The sequence below is a fragment of the Protopterus annectens genome, chromosome 9.part0 (genome assembly GCF_019279795.1).
Source record: "Protopterus annectens isolate FY-2018-M chromosome 9.part0, PAN1.0, whole genome shotgun sequence".
Lineage (NCBI taxonomy): Eukaryota > Metazoa > Chordata > Ceratodontiformes > Protopteridae > Protopterus > Protopterus annectens.
The window spans coordinates 1810670202-1810691917 of record NC_056743.1 but is presented as its reverse complement, the minus strand read 5'-3'; the positions used below and the strand labels follow the sequence as shown (position 1 = coordinate 1810691917).

General features: G+C 41.4%; 1 protein-coding gene across 1 annotated transcript in view; it reads left to right on the top strand.

Moving 5' to 3' along the window:
• LOC122812280 (venom factor-like) overlaps positions 1-21716 on the top strand; it is a 2973268-nt gene that overhangs the window by 2662522 nt on the left and 289030 nt on the right. Inside the window, exon 28 of the mRNA XM_044084681.1 lies at positions 8991-9144. Within this exon, the coding sequence (XP_043940616.1) occupies positions 8991-9144 (154 nt within the window). The remainder of the gene's footprint in view (positions 1-8990; positions 9145-21716) is intronic.

Here is a 21716-nt window from a genome sequence, read left to right as displayed (position 1 = left end):
GAGACCTTCAAAGTTTATCACAGCACCAGCAGATAAACAATTTCTCACTAAGGGAGTTTCTGTGGATGCTATGGTGGTAGCTGCCGCCACTAAGAAGGAGCTAGCTGATCCTTCGGTGCCTGTCCATCCTCCTAACAAGGAATCTAGGTCTATGGACAGGTGCGGAAGCGGATGTTTTCGCCAGCGACCTTTGCTATGCGTTAAGCTGAACTACCTCTGCCATTTCACTCGTCTTCAAAGAGACTTGATCAAGGAAGTGAGTGAGATGTTGAAGGACCCTACAGCTGCGGGTTTTCAGGACAAGATGAACGCTCAGCTGGTTACCCTAAACTCTATAGCTAACTCCTCCATGCGCCTCCTTTCATATGCGGCTGATGGAGCGAGCAGAGCCGCAGGGACAGGTGTGGCCTTACGCCGGCATGCCTGGATGCGGCTATGCAATTTTGCAGACCCCTTTAAAACGTCTTTCACTAATTCCCCGTTTGATGGATCATCTCTTTGGTCCTCAAGTGAAAGAAACCTTGACAAGGTGCGAGACAGATGGCAAAACTCTTTCTGCCGTCGGAGTCCGTTTTTCTACTCCTTCTAGACCTTACCCCAAAGGCCAGAAAAGTGGAAAGATGTGGTTCCGCAAACAATCTCAAGGGACTTTGCCTGACGCACAGAGTCGGTTCCCCTCTAGAGGCAGAGGGGGGAACAATAATGGTAGACGTCGCCCTAGAGGCAGGGGGGGTCCGCAGAACCAGGGCAATCGAGAAACCTTTTCCGATAAGCCCTTCCAGCACCCCTGAGGTGTTGCCCGACTGTCCACCTTCGGAGGCAGTCGGGGGAAGATTATCACTGTACCCAGAAGCCTGGCGATCCCTAACTCAAGACAAGTGGGTACAGTCCATCATTTCCGAAGGCTATTCCATTCTGTTCTTTCGCATTCCAAATCAATCAAAAAAATCCCTTCCAGATGTTCCACCCGCTCAAAGGGATCAAGCAGCATTGGAAATATCAAAGTTGTTTGCAAAAAGAGCCATTCAGCCAGTGCCAGCAGACCAGCAAGGATCCGGAATCTACTCCAAGTTCTTTTTGGTTCCAAAGAAAACAGGGACTGGAGACCCATTTTGGATCTCAGTATCTTGAACAAGTCTGTCAAGAAAACAAGATTTCGGATGGTCACGCTACAATCCATCCTACCCCTATTGGGAAAGGAAAACTGGATGTGCTCTATAGACCTCCAGGATGTGTACTATCATATAAAAATGAACAGACGCTCCAGGAGATTCCTCCTCTTCAGGCTGGGAACCAGTCACTTTCAATTCAGAGCCCTGCCCTTTGGACTCACCACTGCCCCGGGTGTTTACCAAACGCATGGCAGTGGTAGCTTCTCACCTGAGACGACAAGGATTCCAGGTGTTTCCTTACTTAGACGACTGGCTCCTCACAGCTCCTACCAAGCATCTTCTTCTACTTGCCAGAGACTACACCTTTCGCATTTTCAAAGTTAGGTATCTCAATAAATTGCGAAAAGTCTGTTTTGTCGCCTTGTCGTGCTATTACCTTCATAGGCAAATCTAGACACAGTCAACATGTCTGAGACTCACAGACCAAAGAATAGCAGACATACACAAACTGGTCCCCTTCTTCCACAGCAACAGAGTCAAAGTCAGATTAGTTCTAAAGTACTGGGGATTATGGCGGCTGCTATCCCTCTACTTCTATTAGCCAGATTTCACATGAGAATCCTTCAGTGGATGCTCTTCACACAATGGTCATACCAACAACTTCCGATGTCCCACACCATTGTGATTACGCAAGCATGCAAGAATCATCTTCTTTGGTGGATTTCTTCCCCCCAGCTCTTCCTAGGAAGACCCTTTGTCCTTCCCCCTCCGGTTGCTACTCTGACAACGGACGCCTCCCTGATCGGGTGGGGGGGGGCATTATCAGGGCAGAACAGTCCAGGGCATTTGGCAACCAGTCGAACGCCACTTGCATATAAATGTCCTAGAGATGAGAGCAGTGCTTCTAGCGTTGCAAGCCCTTCAAGACTCTCTTCCCTTGGGAACGATAGCAATTCAGACAACATGTCTGTAGTGTGGTATATCAACAAACAAGGCGGAACCAGGTCCTACCCCCTATGTCGAGAAGCACTCAGACTGTGGCAATGGGCGATTTCTTCTCAGCGGTTTCTGATAGCAACGCACATCCCCAGGAAGTCCAATCTTATCGTGGACAAGTTGAGCAGAGCTATCCTCATGCCTCACGAGTGGTCTCTGAAAGTTTCTATCTTGGAGAAAATTTTTCTCAAGTGGGGTCAGCCTTGCTGCGACCTTTTTGCTACTCCCCAAAACAGCAAGTGCAAAGATTATTTCACCCTCTTCCCCTTACCAGGCCAGCCCAGCAGAGACGCTCTAGTCCAAGTTTGGCCCCGGGGACTTCTGTATGCATTCCCTCCCTTCCCACTAATCTCTCAAGTGATACAGAAAGTTATCGCTCAGAAGGCCTCATTGATCCTCATTGCTCCTTACTGGCCTCGACAGGTTTGGTTCCCCTTTCTACATCAATTTCTGTTGGAGCAACCCTGGCATCTGGACCTAGTTCCAGATCTTTTGATCCATCAGTCGGGTCAGTTACATCGCTCCCTCCCTCTCTGAACCTCACTGCTTGGTTCCTCCAGTTCCAACCTTAGCCAGGCTTCCTCAAATATCTCACTCTGTTCGAGATATTTTGATAGCTTCCCATAAATCTTCCACTCGGAGGATTTATCTTAGTAAGTGGAAACGTTTTGCCTATTGGACTCAAGGAAGGGACATAGATCCTTTCACTGCTCCCATCCAAATAGTCCTTGATTTTCTAGCTGTACTTTTCCATGCAGGTTCTTCTCCTTCTACTCTTAAAGTTCAATTGGCAGCTATATCTAACTTTCATGTGGGCATCTCAGATTCTGCCATCATGTCTCACAAGCTTTGCAAAGCTTTCTTGAAGGAGTTTTCTTCTTAGACCTCCTATAAGAAATCCTCCTCCCTCTTGGGACCTTAATTTAGTTCTCACATCTTTAATTCTTCCCCTTTTGAACCTGCAGCTTCCTGTTCAATGAAATTGCTATCCTGGAAGACTCTATTTCTGGTAGCCATTACTTCAGCTAGAAGGGTCTCAGAGCTTCATGCACTCAGCAGTCGACCGTATCTATTGTTTCATAAGGATAGGGTATCCTTACGGACCAATCCATCCTTTTTACCTAAAGTAGCCTCTCGCAAATCTAAATCAAAACATTGACCTCCTGTGTTTTTCCTAACTTTTCTAACAGGTCTGAACAAAAATTGCATTGGCTAGATGTCCATCGTCAATTAAGGTATTATTTGGATAGGACCAAACAGATCAGAAAAACTGACCAGTTTGTCTCTTATGCAGAAGGCAGAAAGGGCCTTTCAGTTTCGAAGGTATCACTCTCCAGATGGCTAACATCCCTGATTTCCTTTGTGTATGAAATTAGACACCGAAAGTTGCCTAACAAACCAAAGGCCCATTCGACTAGAGCTTTGGCTACTTCTATAGCTTTCCAAGACAGGCTGCCTATTGATACCATTTGTGCAGCAGCTACATGGGCTACTCCTCACACTTTCATTTCTCATTATAAGTTGGATTTAGCTTCTAGACATAGAGCTAATTTTGGTTCCACTGTACTCAAGAGTCTGTTCCGATAGGCCACCGGGACAAGGTGCTAGGGGCGGTCCCATCCAGCAAGAATGAAGGCGAGATGGACAACTTAACATATAGAAGTTATGTTCTTACCATAACGTTCCATGTTAGTTGTCTTCTTCTCACCTTCTTTCTTGCGTCCCTCCTTCCCCTAGCCTGGACAGACCTAGAGGAGTTTGATTGTGACCTCTCTTTCTACCACCTCTATTGTATATAGGTATATGCTATACTGTGCATATATTCCTTCATCAGGTTTTCAGGTCACCTTCTTCCTTCCTTTTATAGAGGTGGGTTTTCCTTTTCCAGTAGTTCTGGAGTTATTATTGGCTGGGCCTAGCTTACAAACGAGATCTGAGGTAATACCGCCTAGCATTGTGGGATATAAGGGGAGCCTCGAGCCGGTGGAACCAACTCTCGAGCTTTTAGAGTGGCCGAGTCGGAGCCGAGGTCGGCTCTGAACCCATCCAGCAAGAAAGAAGGCGAGAAGAAGACAACTAACATGGAACGTTATGGTAAGAACATAACTTCTATTTTTAAATGATGCTTACCATCACATACCCATTGCTCATAGTTTCAGGATTTTTCTAAGGTCTGATGTACTTGGAACACATTTTTGGTACTCTGATTTACCCTTTTGGGCTCCCCACTGCACCTCGAGTGTTCACAAAGTGTCTAGCCCTAGTGGTGGCTCACTGCAGATTGAGGGGCATCCATGTTTTCCCTTACTTAGATGACATGTTTACTTCTGCAGAGTCTTTTCCCAGGTATTTGGAGCCCTTAACAAAGATGTCTAACTTCCTGTCACATCTGAGATTTCAGTTGAACATACAAAAGTCTTATCTCACATAAGGTTACCATACGTCCGGGTTTCCCCGGACACGTCCTCTTTTTTTGGGCTCCTGTCCGGGCGGTTTTTGAAAATTCTGCGATTTGTCCAGGTTTTAAAACCCAGACAAATCGCAGAATTTTCAAAAAGCAGACATCCCTATTTTGGTGTCTTTCCTCCGCTTTGTTTTTGTTTTTACTGCTACAGTAAAAGTCTTAAACAAGACCGAGCAGTTTACGTGTTTTTAAGAGGCGAATTGCCTAGCTTTGATTTTGCTTCTGGGTCCTGTGTTGCTGAGCGTTAACTCTTCATAGATATACTGAAGCAAAAGGCCTTTCTTCCAAAAGTTCAAAACTTACCAGCAGATTTCTGAGTTTTTCTGAACAGATTGTCTCCTGCAAGAGAATTTCTCAGTATTCTAGACCTCATGTCATCTTCATGATACCACTTGCCATATTACACTTGAGAAAAATCTAGTTGTACCTTTTAAATGATGCTTACCATCACATACCCATTGCTCATAGTTTCAGGATTTTTCTAAGGTCTGATGTACTTGGAACACATTTTTGGTACTCTGATTTACCCTTTGGGCTCCCCACTGCACCTCGAAAGTGTTCACTAAGTGTCTAGCCCTAGTGGTGGCTCACTGCAGATTGAGGGGCATCCATGTTTTCCCTTACTTAGATGACATGTTTACTTCTGCAGAGTCTTTTCCCAGGTATTTGGAGCCCTTAACAAAGATGTCTAACTTCCTGTCACATCTGAGATTTCAGTTGAACATACAAAAGTCTTATCTCACATAAGGTTACCATACGTCCGGGTTTCCCCGGACACGCCCCTCTTTTTGGGCTCCTGTCCAGGCGGGTTTTGAAAATTCTGCGATTTGTCCAGGTTTTAAAACCCAGACAAATCGCAGAATTTTCAAAAAGCAGACATCCCTATTTTGGTGTCTTTCCTCCGCTTTGTTTTTGTTTTTACTGCTACAGTAAAAGTCTTAAACAAGACCGAGCAGTTTACGTGTTTTTAAGAGGCGAATTGCCTAGCTTTGATTTTGCTTCTGGGTCCTGTGTTGCTGAGCGTTAACTCTTCATAGATATACTGAAGCAAAGGGCCTTTCTTCCAAAAGTTCAAAACTTACCAGCAGATTTCTGAGTTTTTCTGAACAGATTGTCTCCTGCAAGAGAATTTCTCAGTATTCTAGACCTCATGTCATCTTCATGATACCACTTGCCATATTACACTTGAGAAAAATCTAGTTGTACCTAAAATTCTTGGCAAAGCACCTATACCCTTTGGACTTTCACATTTCCAACCCCAGTTCAATCTGTCCAGAAAGGCTCTTCAGATTATGCTTGAGGTGCAATTTCCATGGGAGCAAAAATGCAAGTTTTGTGAGACTCTTCTTACAGACCAAAGCACATAAATATCAAGGGAACTGCAGTAATTCAAGCTTTAAAATCTCTACACCATCTATGGGCTCCAAGCCCTTTACAACTGGTTACAAACAACACCACAGTGATGAGGTATCTCAACCAACAAGGGTGTACAAGGTCATACTCTTTTTGCAGGTTGGCAGTGATGGCTTGGGAGTTGGCTGTTCAGCATTCTCTAACTCTTCTCCTGCATTCCGTTAGAACAAAACATTGTGACAGACAGACTCAGCAAACCCTGAGCAGACCATCATGAGAGTAAACTCAATACAGATGTGTTCCAGGACTTGATGCAGGTGTGGGCACACCTCAAGTAGATCTGTTTGTCTCCTTACAAAAGAGACAAATAGCAACATTTTTCTTGAGACACCCTTGCAGTCAAACATGAAGAACAGATCCTCTGTCATTCCCTTGGCCAGGAATGGTCCTGTATGCTTTTCCACTATTTCAAATTATTTCCCCGGTACTTCTAAAGATTCAGAAAGGGATGCCAAAAATCATTGTTTTGCCTCTCTTTTTGCCCAGGTAAAATTGGTTCTCCCTTCATATGGAATTGGCCATGGGCAATTAGCACACGTTTCTTCACAGACTGGATCTACTCATACAACACAAGGGGAATTTGATACACCCCAGCATCAAACAACTACAACTGATGGCCTGGATGATTCACTTTTAATACCCTTAGGCACCTTTTTCACAAGGACTTATGTTGGCAAATGGAAGATATGTCCTAGTTGGTGACTTGCGAATCACAGGGATCCAGAAAGGGAAGTAGCACCTTTGGTTCTCAAATATTTGTTTGAGCTACTTAAAGATGACTTGTTACATGATTCCCTCAGGTTGCATCTTGCAGCCATCTCAGCTTGTCTGCCTATGGATCCCCTCTTTCTTCTGTGTTTTTGGTCAGATAGTTTCTGAAAGGAGCGTTGCATGTGAGACCCCTTCTCAGGCAAATTCCTCCACTTTGCGACCTCAGTTTTGTTCTAGGAAAAACTAACCTTAACTCTCCCTTTGAACTGGCCTTCAGGTTGACTTGCAGTTCATTATTTGGAAAACTGTATTACTTGTTGTTCTGACATCTACAAGGCAAGTAACTGAGTTGCACGCTTGCATGGGGGTGAAGCCTATCTGGATTTTCCACAGGGATAGGATTGCATTACACACTAATCCTTCATTTATGCCTAAAGTTGTTTCTGGGTTTACCTTGAATCAAGCCATCAATCTGACCATTTTCTTCCTTGAGCCAAAACAAGGGAGAAGAGATTTTATATCCACTGGATGTGCACAGGTAGTTCAGGTACCACTTTGACAGAAACAAGTCCTTTAGGAAGACTAAATAGCTCTTTGTTTCCTGTCCTAGAACTAAGAAAGGCCCACTCAAGTCTAAATAGACTTCATCCAATTAGTTGTCCTCTGTGTGTTTTTCTTTTCTATTCCCACCATGGTATCGTTATTACAGGTAAAGTTAAGGCATATGGAAAAGGATGGACTCTAGAAGTATTCTAGAGACAGCAACTTGGTTCTCTGTTCATATGTTTGCCTTTTGCAAAGCACTAGAAACTTGATTCCTTCTCTATGTCCAGAACAGGTTTTGCCAGGACCATTCTCCAGGGACTCCTGTACCCTTATCTTTCCTCCTACCAGATAGGGTAAGCTTTGGAAATCTACCCATAGGCTACTGCAGCAGTGAGAATGAAGAACATAGTACAGTTGTGTAAGTCCTTCTTACCCATAACTGTAGATATTCCAGTTTCTTCATTGCTGCAGTAGCTGCACCCACCCACCATCTTCCTTTGTAGGTAGTTGAGCTGGAACAAAACCTCCTCTTGTGGTTTTTATTTTTGTTGTTGCTTAGAGGATTTTTATGCTGATTATTGATTGTTGGTTGTTGGCACAGGATGAACCTTCCTTTCTCAGGCAGTAAAATCCTGAAGATTTACCTTACTCAGGTTGTTGATATACTTCCCACAAAAAGAGTGCTGCATATCACCAACCAGAATGAGTGAGAGGGAAGGGAGTTAAAACTTTGGCAAGCTGTCCAGGTGCTGTATCCTTGGCTGGTCATTACAAATATCTGCTGTAACAGTGAAGAAATTCAAACATCTACTGTTATGAGTAAGAATTTACACAACTGCACTTTTTTTGCAGGGGGGAACAACCTCCCTGCACCCTCACACCCCCTACAAATTTTATAGTCTAAGTATAAGATTGCACAATACTGGGGAAAGGCATATTCCCTAACCTCATTAATGACGCTATCATTCACAAGTCAACATACTGTTTTCACTAAACTGATGTTGACTTTAATGACATTGGACTAAATTACTGGCTTCCATAAATATATGTGTGTTGTGTTTTGTGTGTGTGTGTGTGTGTGTGTGTGTGTGTGTGTGTGTGTGTGTGTGTGTGTGTGTGTGTGTGTGTGTGTGTGTGTGTGTGTGTGTGTGTGTGTGTGTGTGTGTGTGTGTGTGTGTGTGTGTGTCCAATCACAATATTTTGCTCTCTCATTATGCAACATTTCAACATACGAGTACATTTTTTTAATTTATATATTGTATGCCCCAGCATATCAGAGTAAACCCCCTTTAAATGTAGTTGTCTGACCCAAATACATCTTTTGACTTGGTAAGTTTAATTTGCCTAACATTTACAGGTCTCTGAAAATATGATGGTCACATGTACTAAAATTTTTCTAAGCTATATAAAACTAAAATATGTCAGTAATGAGCAATATGAAATGTTTACTAATTTTAAGGCATTTCTAAAGGAACAGTAACATTTTCAAATGTAAATTCAGTCATTGCAGTGTGTGTGTGTGTGTGTGTGTGTGTGTGTGTGTGTGTGTGTGTGTGTGTGTGTGTGTGCAAAACAGGTTTTTAACTGATTTTTTGCACAGTGGACAGTTTATAAACATACAAGTGGTGGCTACCCAAAAAAGAAACTTCAGTTTTGGTTTTACTACAGCACAACTTCAAAGCGTGATCTATTGTCAATGAAATGTGAGACATTCTGTTTTGTTAACAACATTATTTAATATAATTCAGAGTCTTCCTGAAAGCATAAAGAAAGCCAAAGACTACCTTGAAAAGCAGTTGAACAATTTGAAAAACACCTATAGCGTGGCAATAACATCATATGCACTGGCACTTGTGGATAGTACCAAAGCCGACAATGTGTTGGACAAATTTTCTTCTTCTGGTATGTATGAATTTTATCTTTAAACATATATTTTGCAGGAATAAAACATGAACATTTCCTTCAAGACACTAGTGCATTACATGGATTAAAGGAGCAGATTAGATAAGTAATACAATAATTACTTTTCTATCCCAGCTTTTAAATGTTCACCATTATATTCCAGCTTGTCATGTCATTGTATAGATTTTACTTGAAATGTTTTCTTTCTTACATGTAAACAAGACATTTATGTACCGGTGTAAATGCCTTTTTGCCCTGCATTATTCCTGAAAATGGTGTTTTGACCAGCTCATTTACCAAACTTAAATAAGTAAAGTACACTGCCCATAAACTAGGAGCTTCATAGAATCAAATCTCAGCTTGTTATTGTGTGGTATAAACTTTGAATACATATACTTTTAAAATTAAAACATTCAATATTTAACCTGCTTGATGAGATTTTTAGTACATCAAAACAGGTTTTGGATATGACCTTTATCTGTGTGTGATTAAAGTTTTTTTGGACTGTCTGTGGATATTTTGGAATTATTTTACACAGAAGAGTTTGTTTCCTGGATACGAGGATTCTGCATGCTTGGTTGTGATTACAAGCAGATTTCATTGTGCCTGGCAATTGTTTTCTTCTTTTTTTTTGGTTTAAATGTGGTATAAAGTATTGTAGAGGTAGATGCTCCACTGAAACAGAGCCCCTTCTGTCCTATTGGACAGAATCACTGCAACTATTTCCTCAGATTATTAGGGCTATGAAAAAAAGCCATCTTAGGTGTTCGTATTTAGCATGTAAATATGCTGCCTTCCTTAGTTTGGTTTTCACTTGTGCTGATTTTTGATTCCCTTATATTAAGCATGATTTGTTTCACGCATTTATCTTTGTTTATGTGAAGATGTAAGTCTGCAAATGCATGAAATGACCACTGACCCACAAAAGGAAATGGCATGTCCCATTTTCGTAAGGATTGATTGGGGTATTACCATCCCTTGCTCAGCTTTAAGAGATCAGTGTGCAATACTACTATATTGAAAGGTGTCAGGAGCAAGAACCTGTATGAAATGAAATGTGACTTGACAATTATCCTTTTACATTGTGAAACACTATAAGATACAGTTTTGTAACAGTATGCTATACAGTGTTCGGTACTTATGTATTATCGCAACCGCATTCCAAACAGCTGGAGAATACGTAACTGCCGATAGCAGCTTACTAACTGTATATTACAAATAGTGACAATTCATCAGTACTTTTAGGCTTTCTCCATACTTCTTGTCTAAAAGGTTGACTTCTGTGAAAGCAGGAGCCAAATCAAAACATCAAAGTATGTGTGTGTGTGTGTGTGTGTGTGGGGGGGGGGTGTTCACAGGGCAGTCTTTGATCCTATGCTGTATTGCAGGAAATGTCTGCAAAACCCATGCCTGTACTCAAAAATTAACGGTTCACAAGGAATGGATGAACAAGTGTTATGTACAAAAGAAGTAAACGGCAACCATTGAAAATTAGGGATGTAGATATAGGGAGGGGTGTCCCTTAAACAACAAACAGTTGCAGAAGTTGTCAAAAGGACATCTACAAACCATCATGTAGGTTTTGGTGTGATGTCTTTATTTTGGGATAGACCAAAAGCTGTAGATTCACGACATTCTGCACAGCGATCTTTTCTTGGTGCTTGTTTAATGTATAATTCGTTATGAATTAAAATGCTTACCCAAACATTTCACAGAGTTTATATGTGACCAATAAAAACATTCAACCGTAACCTTAATTCCGTGATGATCTGAAGCTATACTATGCCATAAAGTACTTCCGTCTCAACAGTTTTCAGGCTTTTTTAGTTATTTTCTGCCTTTGTTCCCAATATGGTGGCATTGGAATGTGGTTGCGATAATACGTACAGGTATCCAGTGTTCTACTAGACTGAAGTACATAAATGTTACAACTGTGCAGGCATTTTTAACTGATACCCAACAACTTAATGGGACAATGAGGAGATAAAGACAATGTCAGTATGCAAGATGCATTACTCCATGGCCTGGATATTTATAAAACAGTACTATATATCTCAAGCTGGAAATTAAATCTGGAGTGAAATAAGGACCCTGTTTTGCAACCCAAACCTATTACCTGGAAATGGTGTTATAAAATATCAGTGACGGGTCTACTTTGTTACAAAATGAGACCACTGAAGCTAGATAAAATGTGGTTATTTGGTAAACTAAAAATTAATCTGAGCACCTTTATCTACATGCCTGTGTGTGTTTATTTGCAATCAGCTGATGCTGGGGCCACTTCTAGCCCAGTTTAGGGGTGCATTTATAAGCATTAGTTATCCAAAGTCCCAGTTTGTTACTTCATATTATGTATGTATAGGAGATAAGCAACTCAAAAAGTTTATAAACTGCTTTTATATTGATAACATTCTCTGTAATATAATTGCATCCAAAAACAAGACAAATTCACTGTTTATTTCTATGAGTTACTAAAATACACATTTGAAAAAGTATTGCTGCATGATGTAATTTTTTTATAGCAGTTGACTTTAAAGAGACATGGACTCCTGCAGCAATATGTGTGTTCATATACTCACCAGTGTTAATCAGTCCTTAACTATTTTTCTACTATCTGTATGTCCTTTGTTGCATTAGCTGGCATGTGCCACTATATAAAAGTAATTCATCCTCAGACATCTTCAGCTCAGCTGCAAGCAAGGAACTTCTACAAATCAAACCCAATAAGTTCAAAATAACTTTGCAAACATTTTGGAGAGCTGAAAAGAAGAAACACTATAAAGGGGTGGAGGGAGTTTACAAAGAAACTTCAAGGTTTATATAGTGATTATTATTTTGGATTGAGGAGAACTTTTCATGTAGTACAACACAGGGTAAAAACTCAAGCAGTGCATTGTTCCACAGGTTAATAGTGGGGTTTAGAGTAATCCCTGAATCCCTGCAGGCCAGTTCTTCCAAACCAGATGCATTCCGGGTTGAGCATTGAGTCTGCAATACATTCTAACTTTGTGCAATATAACCTGACCTGCATTTTCTTATGTGTAGGCACATTCAGAAGCAGTAGCAGAGAGGACAACTGCTCCAACATAGTGATTCTTCATATTTGTCATAGCGAAAGGAAAATGTTATAGTGGTCTAGTCACTTAAAGACTTTTTTGCAACTGATTGACATTATATGCTTTGTACACACAATAAACTAGCAACTTTCTCAAAACCTGTCTATTCACTTACCCTTTTGGAAAACTGTTATTTTAAACTCTTTGGTTCTAGCAACAACTGAAAAAGGATACAGATGGTAGTGGGGACTCACTTGCCCTTGTCATTCTCCAGTTTTAGACCAAATGCTTCCTAATGGAGTAATAGAACATGTTCCAGTGGAACAAGTAAGTGGGGGGGTTGTTTAAAAATATTTCTGGTACTGAAGAAAGAGGGAAGCTGGAGATCTGTGTTGGACTTTCCCCTTCCAAATTTTCATATCAAGATTTCCAAATTCAAAATGCTTTCTCTACAGTCTCTAGTTATTGTTCATTCCTTATTAGCCTTCTAGTAACTCTGTACTTAAAAGTTGCTTGCCACTGATTTCCAGTTCACAGAAATGTTGGTCCTTTTTTTAGATTTTCTGGGTCTGGTTTACATTTTTACTTCTGTCGATTACATTTTGGGTTGTCCACTCTGAGTGGATTTACAAAGTGTCTAGATCCAGTTATAGCCTATTGCAGGTTACTGGACATACACACTGTTCCTTATTTAAATGACTGCTTTATCTTGGCAAATCCTTTTCATGTTGTAAAGAATCACTTCTGTTTGTCAAGAATCTTCTTTACAACGTGGGTTTCAAATAAACAGAAAAATCAACTCTCAATCTGTCCTGCAAGATTGTTTTTCTAGGCTATCTCTTAAATATATCCCTCATGATGGCCTTCCTCTCCAAAACTTAACAACATCAAGGGTCTTTCTCAAGATATTAGGTTTTATGGCCTTTATATAGCTAGGATACATTTGAGAAAAATTCAGTGGTTCTTCAGGTCAGTCTGGACTCAATACCAGCACCCTCTCTCATTTCAAATTCCATTTTTAAGAGAGAGCATCACTGGTGGGAAAAGTGATGGAAATGAAGTGCCTGAGAAGGGTGGTAGGATGCGCATGGTAGGACAGAAGAAGAAATGAGTGCATAAGAGCAGAAGCTAAAGTAGGTCCAGTTACAGAAAAGATCAAAGAGAACAGATTACGGTGGTTTGGACACATGTGCAGAAAAGCAGAAGACAATCTGGTGAAGAAAATGTGGGACAGACCGGAAAAAGGTAAGAGGAAATAAGGACATCCAGCAAAGAGGTGGATGGATTGTGTGAAAGAAGATCTTTGACAGCCAGGCATGAGTGTTGAAGAAGGCAGGAGTGTGGTACTGAATCTAGAGAGATGGTGACAGTTAACACAATACCCCGACCCCATGTAGAAAATGGGAAGAAGGGGGATGATGATGATGATGATCACTGGTGGGAGAATCAGTTATCCTTCTATCCTGGTCTCCCATTCATTCTCAAACACCTCCTCAGTCTGTAAACACACATGTATCAGACTTTGCATGGGGATCTGTATCAAAAGGGGTGAAAATGCAGGGTCTTTGGAACCATCAGGTCAGAAAGCATAGCTCTTAAGTGTCTAGATTTTCATAGAATATCCAGATTTTACCTCATTTTTTTGAGGTATGTTTGTCATAACATTTGTGGTTTTCTGGCCATTGAGGACTGAAATCATTAAATAATGACAAACATTTGAGGTTCAGACTTCATAGCCTTCAAAAAATACATGCCAGTGCATAACCTATTATTCTGTCAAATTTCTAAGGTTATAAGAACAATATTCAAAATCTGTCCCTATTTTTGGGCCTTTGTACAACCATTATTTTTGCCTTTGTCCAGATTTCCTGCAGTAAGAGGTTGAGAGGTATGTCAGAAAGAAACACATAAATATCAACAAAATGATGGCATTGATAAATGCTGTCAGAACCCTGACAATCTGTAATTTGCAGGTCCTCTTAATTATCACAGGTAATACCATAGTCATGTGATACATAAGCAAATGGGGGAGGGGACCAGATGTTAATCCCATTGCAGATTAGCTGTGCTAGCCTAGGTACTCTTCTTGTAGTTCAGTCAATCCCCATAGGTAACTTTCATTCTAGCAGAAGTTTGCACACACACATGAAAGTTACATCCTTGGGAGTTCCAAGAGATTATCCACCTGTGGGAAACTCCTCAAATAGATCTGTTTGCTTCTAGTCACAGTAAACAGCTAAAGAAGCTCTGCTCCAGGACTCTTTACATGAAGGTCTAGAGGACAAATGCCTTTTCATTCCCATGGGCGGGAATGCTCCTGTATGCCTTTCTACCCCATCCTCTGATAACCAGAGTTCTTTGATAGATCCAAAAGTATTCTTTGAAAATGATACTGGTAACTTCCTTTTAGCACAGGCAATAGTGGTTCTCCCTTTTTCTGAAAATGGCGAAGGACAGTTATCACAAGCTTCCTCGTGGGATGGGCCTACTCACTTGGTACAGGGGTTCTCTAATTCACCCCAAACTTTAAGTTATTTGGTTCACAGCTTGGATAATAGAATTGTAATACCTACTAGACAGCTTTTCTCTGAGGACATGCAGCAGGTATTAAAGGAGGCTAACAAACCTGATACTAGGAAATCATGTGGAAAAATGGAAAAGAGTTTTCTAGTTAGTGTCTTAAGATGATCCAAGATCCTTTCAAGTGACAAACGCCATTAGAGTAACAACATTTGCATGAGTTGCTAAAGTCTGATCTGTTTTACTTTTTAGTTAAGATTCACCTTTTCACCACTTCTGCCTGCCTGCACATGGATCCCCCTTTCTTCCTTATCTCAGGCTAAGACGTTTTTGAAAGGGGTGTTTCAAATGTGTCCACCTAGAAAACAAATGATGACTCCTTGGGATCTTAACTTTGTATTAGTGAAGCTTACAGATGCTTATTTAGATCACTGATTCAGTAGCCTAAGCTGTTTGGACCCCACACCAACTGACCACCCAGCTTTCAAAGCTTAAGGGTGCCTTCCAAACACTCTGTCAGGTGCTCAAGGGGAGATCCAATATAAAGACAGAACACTGAGTTTGTCACAGCTGTTTTGCCACCAAAGTGCACTCCTTAGGTGGGCCCATAAAACTGCCTGCTAGCTGGTGATTCTTCAAGCCTGGGCAGATAACCACTCCACTGGAGAAAACCTTCACTAAAATTATTTTTATGAGAAAAACTTGTTTGCTAAGAAACTGAATTTTTGGGGTACTATATTGCATTTCTAAGAGAGTTTATGTGAAATGTTTATGTGAACTTTTTTGTGTAAAAAAAATAATTCTATTTTTTTGACAGAATTTAACTACAGATTTTGTGGCTTTGTGTATTTGAGGCAGGATATTGTGATTGTGGGGGACTGCCATTGGTTTATGTACCTCACAACCATGTGTTCTCTTCTTTGCTTTTCCAACTCATCCAGGTTCTGCTATCCCTATTCTAATCTAACCTTTAGGACAGTCATGGGTCTCTGTATTTTTTCCTTGTCCTGTCTGCAAGAAGAAGAAAGTTGTTAAGAGTCTTTAGGTCTCAGGCTGTTTTCTGTTGTGCCTCAGCCACTAGTGGGTGACTCTGCTGTGACCACTCTTGGTTCCTCAAACCACTCATCTTTCTCCCCTGGCATTGCAACTACAGCCACCAAGGGTCCAGTGTGGGCCATGTCCTCTGTAGCTTTAGGGATGCCATAGCAGAGCAAGAGAGAACCAATCTTGTCAGTCTCTGGGGAAGAGACTGGTGAAGCTTCTTCACTCAGCCAGGATGGAGAACCTGAATCTGGGAAGAGTATGCCTTGTAAGTGTCGATCATTTTTCCAGAGAGTTTTCCAGTAAAAGACAACATAGTGAGAAAATCTTGCCTTCTTCTGTTTCTGTTTCTATGGACAGGGAAGATTTGCTGGGATATATTAAAGAGCTCATTACTGCCTTTTCCTTGCACACTGCTTCTTCCTGCAAGAAAAGAAAAAACTTTCCTGTCTTTCTGACTTTGATATTCAGTCAGAATAATAGTCATTACAGGGGGTGGTTGCAATTAAAGAATTTCTTCTTAATCTGAACATTCTGATTCTGAGGACAGTATGACTTCAGATTTCCCTCTTGAAGACAGATCTTTTTTTTTTTAAGATGAACGAGGGTTTTTTTTTCTTTGTCAACTGGGTGCAGAATTAAATTCCTATTGCACACAGAAAATGTATTATGATTTGTTACAGTTGGACATGCCTAAATCTGCAGTTGTTCTGGTCTTGCCTGTTTTAGAGAATGTTTTTCTTTCTGCTTCTAGTTTGTCTGACAGTCATCCTTATGCTGTCAGAAAGACTGACAGGTTATACAGGGTACTTCGGACCCATAAGTATTTGTTTTCCAGCTCTAAAGCAAATCCAACAGTAATTTCTTTATCCATAACTGTGTCTGCTAAATAGATTACTGCTGTTAAATCCATTTCCTTTCACAAGGATAGGAACGCTTTTGGCAAGTTCATTTGCTAAGGTTTTTATGTTTATCTTTTGAGAACATGTAAAAGTTTATAGTTAATCTACCTTCTTCTGAGGTAAAATATTCTTTGAATCCCTCATTAACATCTGCTTCTCATGTTTTGCATTGCGCTTATGATGCTGCTGATTCCTCCTCAAGAACTGCGCTTCTAGGTCAGTAATGAGAAGACAAGCTTGACTTCATTCTCAGAACCTTCCTGAAGAGGTTAAAACTGAAATTTTAAATTCTCACTTACACAAGGAAGTTCTGTTTGGCCCTTCTGCAGCTGAGGTGCTCAAGAAATTTGCTGAAATGAAAAAGTTGATTTAAGGAGTGCCGCAACCTTCCTTTTTTTAAAGGAAATAAAAATTCCCTTCCTCCTCAGTTCCCTTTCTGAATAAAGAATGTTTTGTACCCTTTTTGTCATACTGACTGCCATCCCAGTCCTCTGTATCCTTTGCTGGATCTAGCAGCACTCCAGTCTCCCTGGTCAATGCTGAATGTTAAGCCAGTGTCAGAGATGAGCTTAAGGGCATCGGGGTTGGGGGGGGGGGGTTCTAAGATCAATCCATATTTTTTTTAATTTTCTGACCTTCCTGAGATCCCACCCACCCATGCTCACCAACCTTGTCTGACAGCTGTTCCCCTCAATGGGTCACTCTTCCCCTTAGGTGACAACACTGGTGAACACCGTCCCACCTGGGATGGGCAGTCCATCCTTGCCAGCACCTCAGACTCCTGAAATGGTGATTGAATCTGGGTCACCTGGGTCATAGTTAGGGCATTATCTCTCTGTGCCACGGCACTGACTTCCTTTTCAATAAGCAGTATAAGGAGCAAGGAAAGTACAGCTGTGTACACTTACCATAAATGGAGATGTTTGAGTGCATTCACTGTTGCAGTCATTACATTTGGGTTATCTGCTTGCAGGTAGCCCTCAGTCAGCCTGAATAACAAAGTCTGCGTCAGTTGCTGTCCCTTCTTCCATGACATCAGGGGTATAAAACATGCAGCCAATGCCATTACATCAGTTTTTCTTGCCCCAGATGTCAGGTGCCCCCCCAATGGAGAGCAAAATATAAATATATATGTGTGTATATATATATATATATATATATATATATATATATATATATATATATATATATATATATATATAATTCAACCACGCAAAAAATATACCTCCAAACAAAAGCAAATACACCAACAAGGCTTTTAAGCATAGTAAAAGAAAGTAGAGGTATAGTGACAGAAAAACAGGGGGCTGGAGGGTGGGTAACCAGGACTGCAACAGTGAATACACTTGATCATCTACATTTATGGTAAGTGTACACAACTGTACTATGTTCTTCATGTTTCACTGTTGCAGTCATTACATTTGGGTAGATTCCCAAAGCTAAGGTTGGGAGGATGGATTTATACAGCATTAGGACCAGCTATAAGGCCCTGCAGGACAACATTGGCAAAGCCAGCTCTGGATTTAGAGAAGAAAGGTAAGTGGTAATGCTTGGTGAATGTATGAACTGAGCTCCAGGTAGCAGCTTCTAGAATGTCTCTGGTAGGAACACCTCTGAGAAAGGCAGTAGAAGTAGATGCAGCCCTGGTGGAATGAGATCTGATCCCCTGGGGGATAGTTTTAACATGGTGCATATAGCAGAAACAAATACAATGGCTTATCCATTTTGAAATAGTCTGCTTTGAAATAGACTTTCCCTCTGCCCCTGCAGCAAATGCCGTCAGTAGTTGTTCAGATTTTCTTAGAGATTTTGTCCTATTTAAGTAAAATCTAAGTTATCTGTGTACATCCAAGGAATGCAGAATTCACTCCCCCTTTTTCTGTGGATTGGGAAAGAAAGTTGGCAAGTGAATGGTCTGATTAAGAGCTACACTGGATATAGGTGTGAAGGATGGGTTGGTCCTGAGAGACACCCTGTCTGCATGAAAAATAATGAAAGGCTGCACTGCCATAAGAGCCTGTAATTCAGAAATCCTTCTCGCTGAAGTGACTGCTAAAAGGAAGGCTATTTTCCAGGAGAGCAATTTTAAGTCTGCAGTAGCAGCTTGCTCGAAAGGAGGGAGAGTGAGTTTTTCCAATACAAAATTGAGGTCCCAGGCAGGGGTTGGAGCTCTCCTGGGTGGTCTTAAGTTTTTGGCCCCTCTGAGATACTGCTTTGGCAGAGGATGAGAGAAGAGGGGAGGTGCTGTGTTGTAATGAGCTGAAATGGCAGAGGCATGGATTTTTATGGAAGAAAAGGACAGGCCCTTGTGAAGCATCTCAGTTAAGTATTATAAAATCTGAGGAATACTGGGCGCTGCTGTGCTTATTCCTTGTGATTTGTTCCAGGCACAAAATCTTTTTCATTTGTCAGCATAAGATTTTCTACTAGGCTTTCTCACCTCCAAAATGACATCCATCACAGGTTTGCTGAGGGATGCTAAAGGTGAATTTATGTGATTAGCCACGCTGCAAGATTCAAAGTTTGAAGCTGAGTGTGCAGAATTTGGTTGTTCTGCTGAGACAGTAAGTAAGGGGTCTGAGGCAGGTGCCATGGTGGAAGGTGTGACACATTGCGCAGGAGTGGGTACCATTGTTGGCGAGGCCAGTCTGGAGCAATCAGAATAATTTTTGGTTTGTCCTGCTTGATTTTTAGTAGAAATTTGGAGAGCAGAGGCAGAGGGGGGAAAGCATAGACTGATAGGTTTTTCCAGCTGATGATAGAGTATCCACTTTCCAAGCTTTTTTGTGATGAGTTCAGAATTTGTCCAACTGATAGTTCTGGGGTGAGGCAAAAAGATCTATGTCTGGAGTCCCCCTTTTGCGTGTCAACATGTTGAAAATCCGTGGTTCCAGTTTCCATTCATGTAGATCCATGAGATTTCTGCTTAGATCGTCTGCCAGAGTATTCAGCTTTCCTGGCAGGAATTGAGCTTGTAGTTGTATTTGGTTGGCCAAGGCCATGTTCCACAATGCCATGGCTAGTCTGCATAGGGAGTAGGAATATGTACCCCCCCTGCTTGTTTATATACCACATAACTGTGGTGTTGTCTGTCTTTATTATTAATTGTCCTGGATGAAGGTAGTCCTTGACGGCTGTCAGCGCATTCTGTACAGCTAGCATCTCTTTCTGATTGATATGAAGGTGCATTTGATTTGGACTCCATTTGCCCTGAATGCACTTCCCTGCCAGATGAGCTGCCCAAGCATAGTCTGATGCATCTGTAGTCAGGGTTTGGGCTGTAGTTAGGGTTTGGGTGGCAGGGGGTGGAGTGAATGGCAGTCCCTTGTTTTGGTGGCAGGCCTCTGCCCACCAGAGGAACTCTAGTAGATAAGTCCAGAATTGGACGCCATGATGTCTTTTCTGGGTACCAGGAAAAGTCTTGAATAGAAACCTTGTCCCTTTTCCTTTTCTGGTACTGGTTGAATAGCCCCCATGTTCATGAGGGACAGAACTTGTTTCCGGGCCTCTGCCCACTGATTTGCGGGCAGGTCTGGCCATCCGTTTAGGATTGGCAATGTGTGGAAATGAAATCTGTATCCCTGGGATACTATGTTTAAAACCCATTTGTCCTGGGTTATAAGTTGCCAGTTTCTTGCATGAAGTGCCAGCTTTCCCCCCAAAGGGGCTGCTAAAAGACAAGTGCTTGGTGAGTGTAGAAGGAAGTCATTGAGACTGTTTACCATAGGGAGGTGCCTTGTTGGTTCCAGATTTGGAGGTGGAGGCACCCCATTGTTTTGTTCTAAAGGTCCCTTGTGACTGAAACCTGGAGCCTTTGGAATGTCTGGGTTTGACTTGAGTGGCTCTTGAAGGAACTGGAAAGGACCAGTTCTTAGTAGGCCAGTACCTACTAAATCTTGGAGGTTGCACTTGTAAGAAATCTTTCACAGTTTGCATAAATTTAGCTTTATCTTCCATCTTTTTTAAAACTTCTTCCACCTTATTACCAAAAAGACGGTCCTGTTGTAAAGGAGCATCTAACAATTTTGCTCTTTAAGCCAAGCATGCCTTCTTAACACAGACCCAGTTACAGCAGCCCTGCAGGAGGCCTTCAAAGAATCAAAACCACATTGCAAAGTATGTTTTCCAACTTGTTGAGCTGAATGCAATAAATCCTGTAAATCTTTATTTTCCACACAGTCAGAAATTAACATCATTTTCTGTTTAAGTAGTCCCATGATATGCTGTTGATATTTAAGCATATGAAATTGACAGTTTAAATCCCTGATTGCCAGGGTTGCAGAAGTGTAAACCTTCTTACTCCATCTATCCAGCACCCTGGAATCTCAATCAGAAGGGGTAGGATTTTTAGCAGCAGAGGCCTTAATGTCCTTGGGATCGTGAGAAATGGTTTCAGGATCAGCAATAGGATTTTTGAAAAGGAATTTGTGGGAGACAGGGACCCTGTAGTATCTGTCTGGCTTACAAGGAGCTGGAGGCTGAGAATCAGGAGCCATACTAGATTCTGAAAAAACATCATCAACAATGTCTAGGACAGGAGGTATAGCCAAAGGCCTATGCTGAGGAAGAAGAAGAAAATCCCTAAGTCTCTTCTTAGATTCAGAGAAATCCTGACTTTCCCAGTGGAAATGTTCCCTTTAGGTATGTAAGGTTTCCTCAAAAGAAAAATCCTCAGGGGGAGAAGCAGAAGGGATGGAATCTTCTGCATCAGAGTCCTCATAAGTAGGTATAGACAAATCCTGTTCATTGGAAGAGTCAGAAGAAATAGAATCCTGTTCAGAAGATTCATAATCAATGTCTTGCCTAGGCCTCTTAGAAGGAGGGATTGGCTACCCCTGATCAGAGTAATTAAATCTTCAGCCATTTTGATAATTTGTTTTTTAGGCATAGGGGCCTGCACATGTGGCCCAGGCATCGGTTTTTTAGACATAGATTTAGATTTTGGCCTTAGTTTTGAAGATGGTTTCAGTCTAATATACAAATCTGTACGCCTGAAAACACCCTCAGAAGCTGGTGCCTGCACAGCGGCTCCGGACCCATCTAAGGTAGAGAC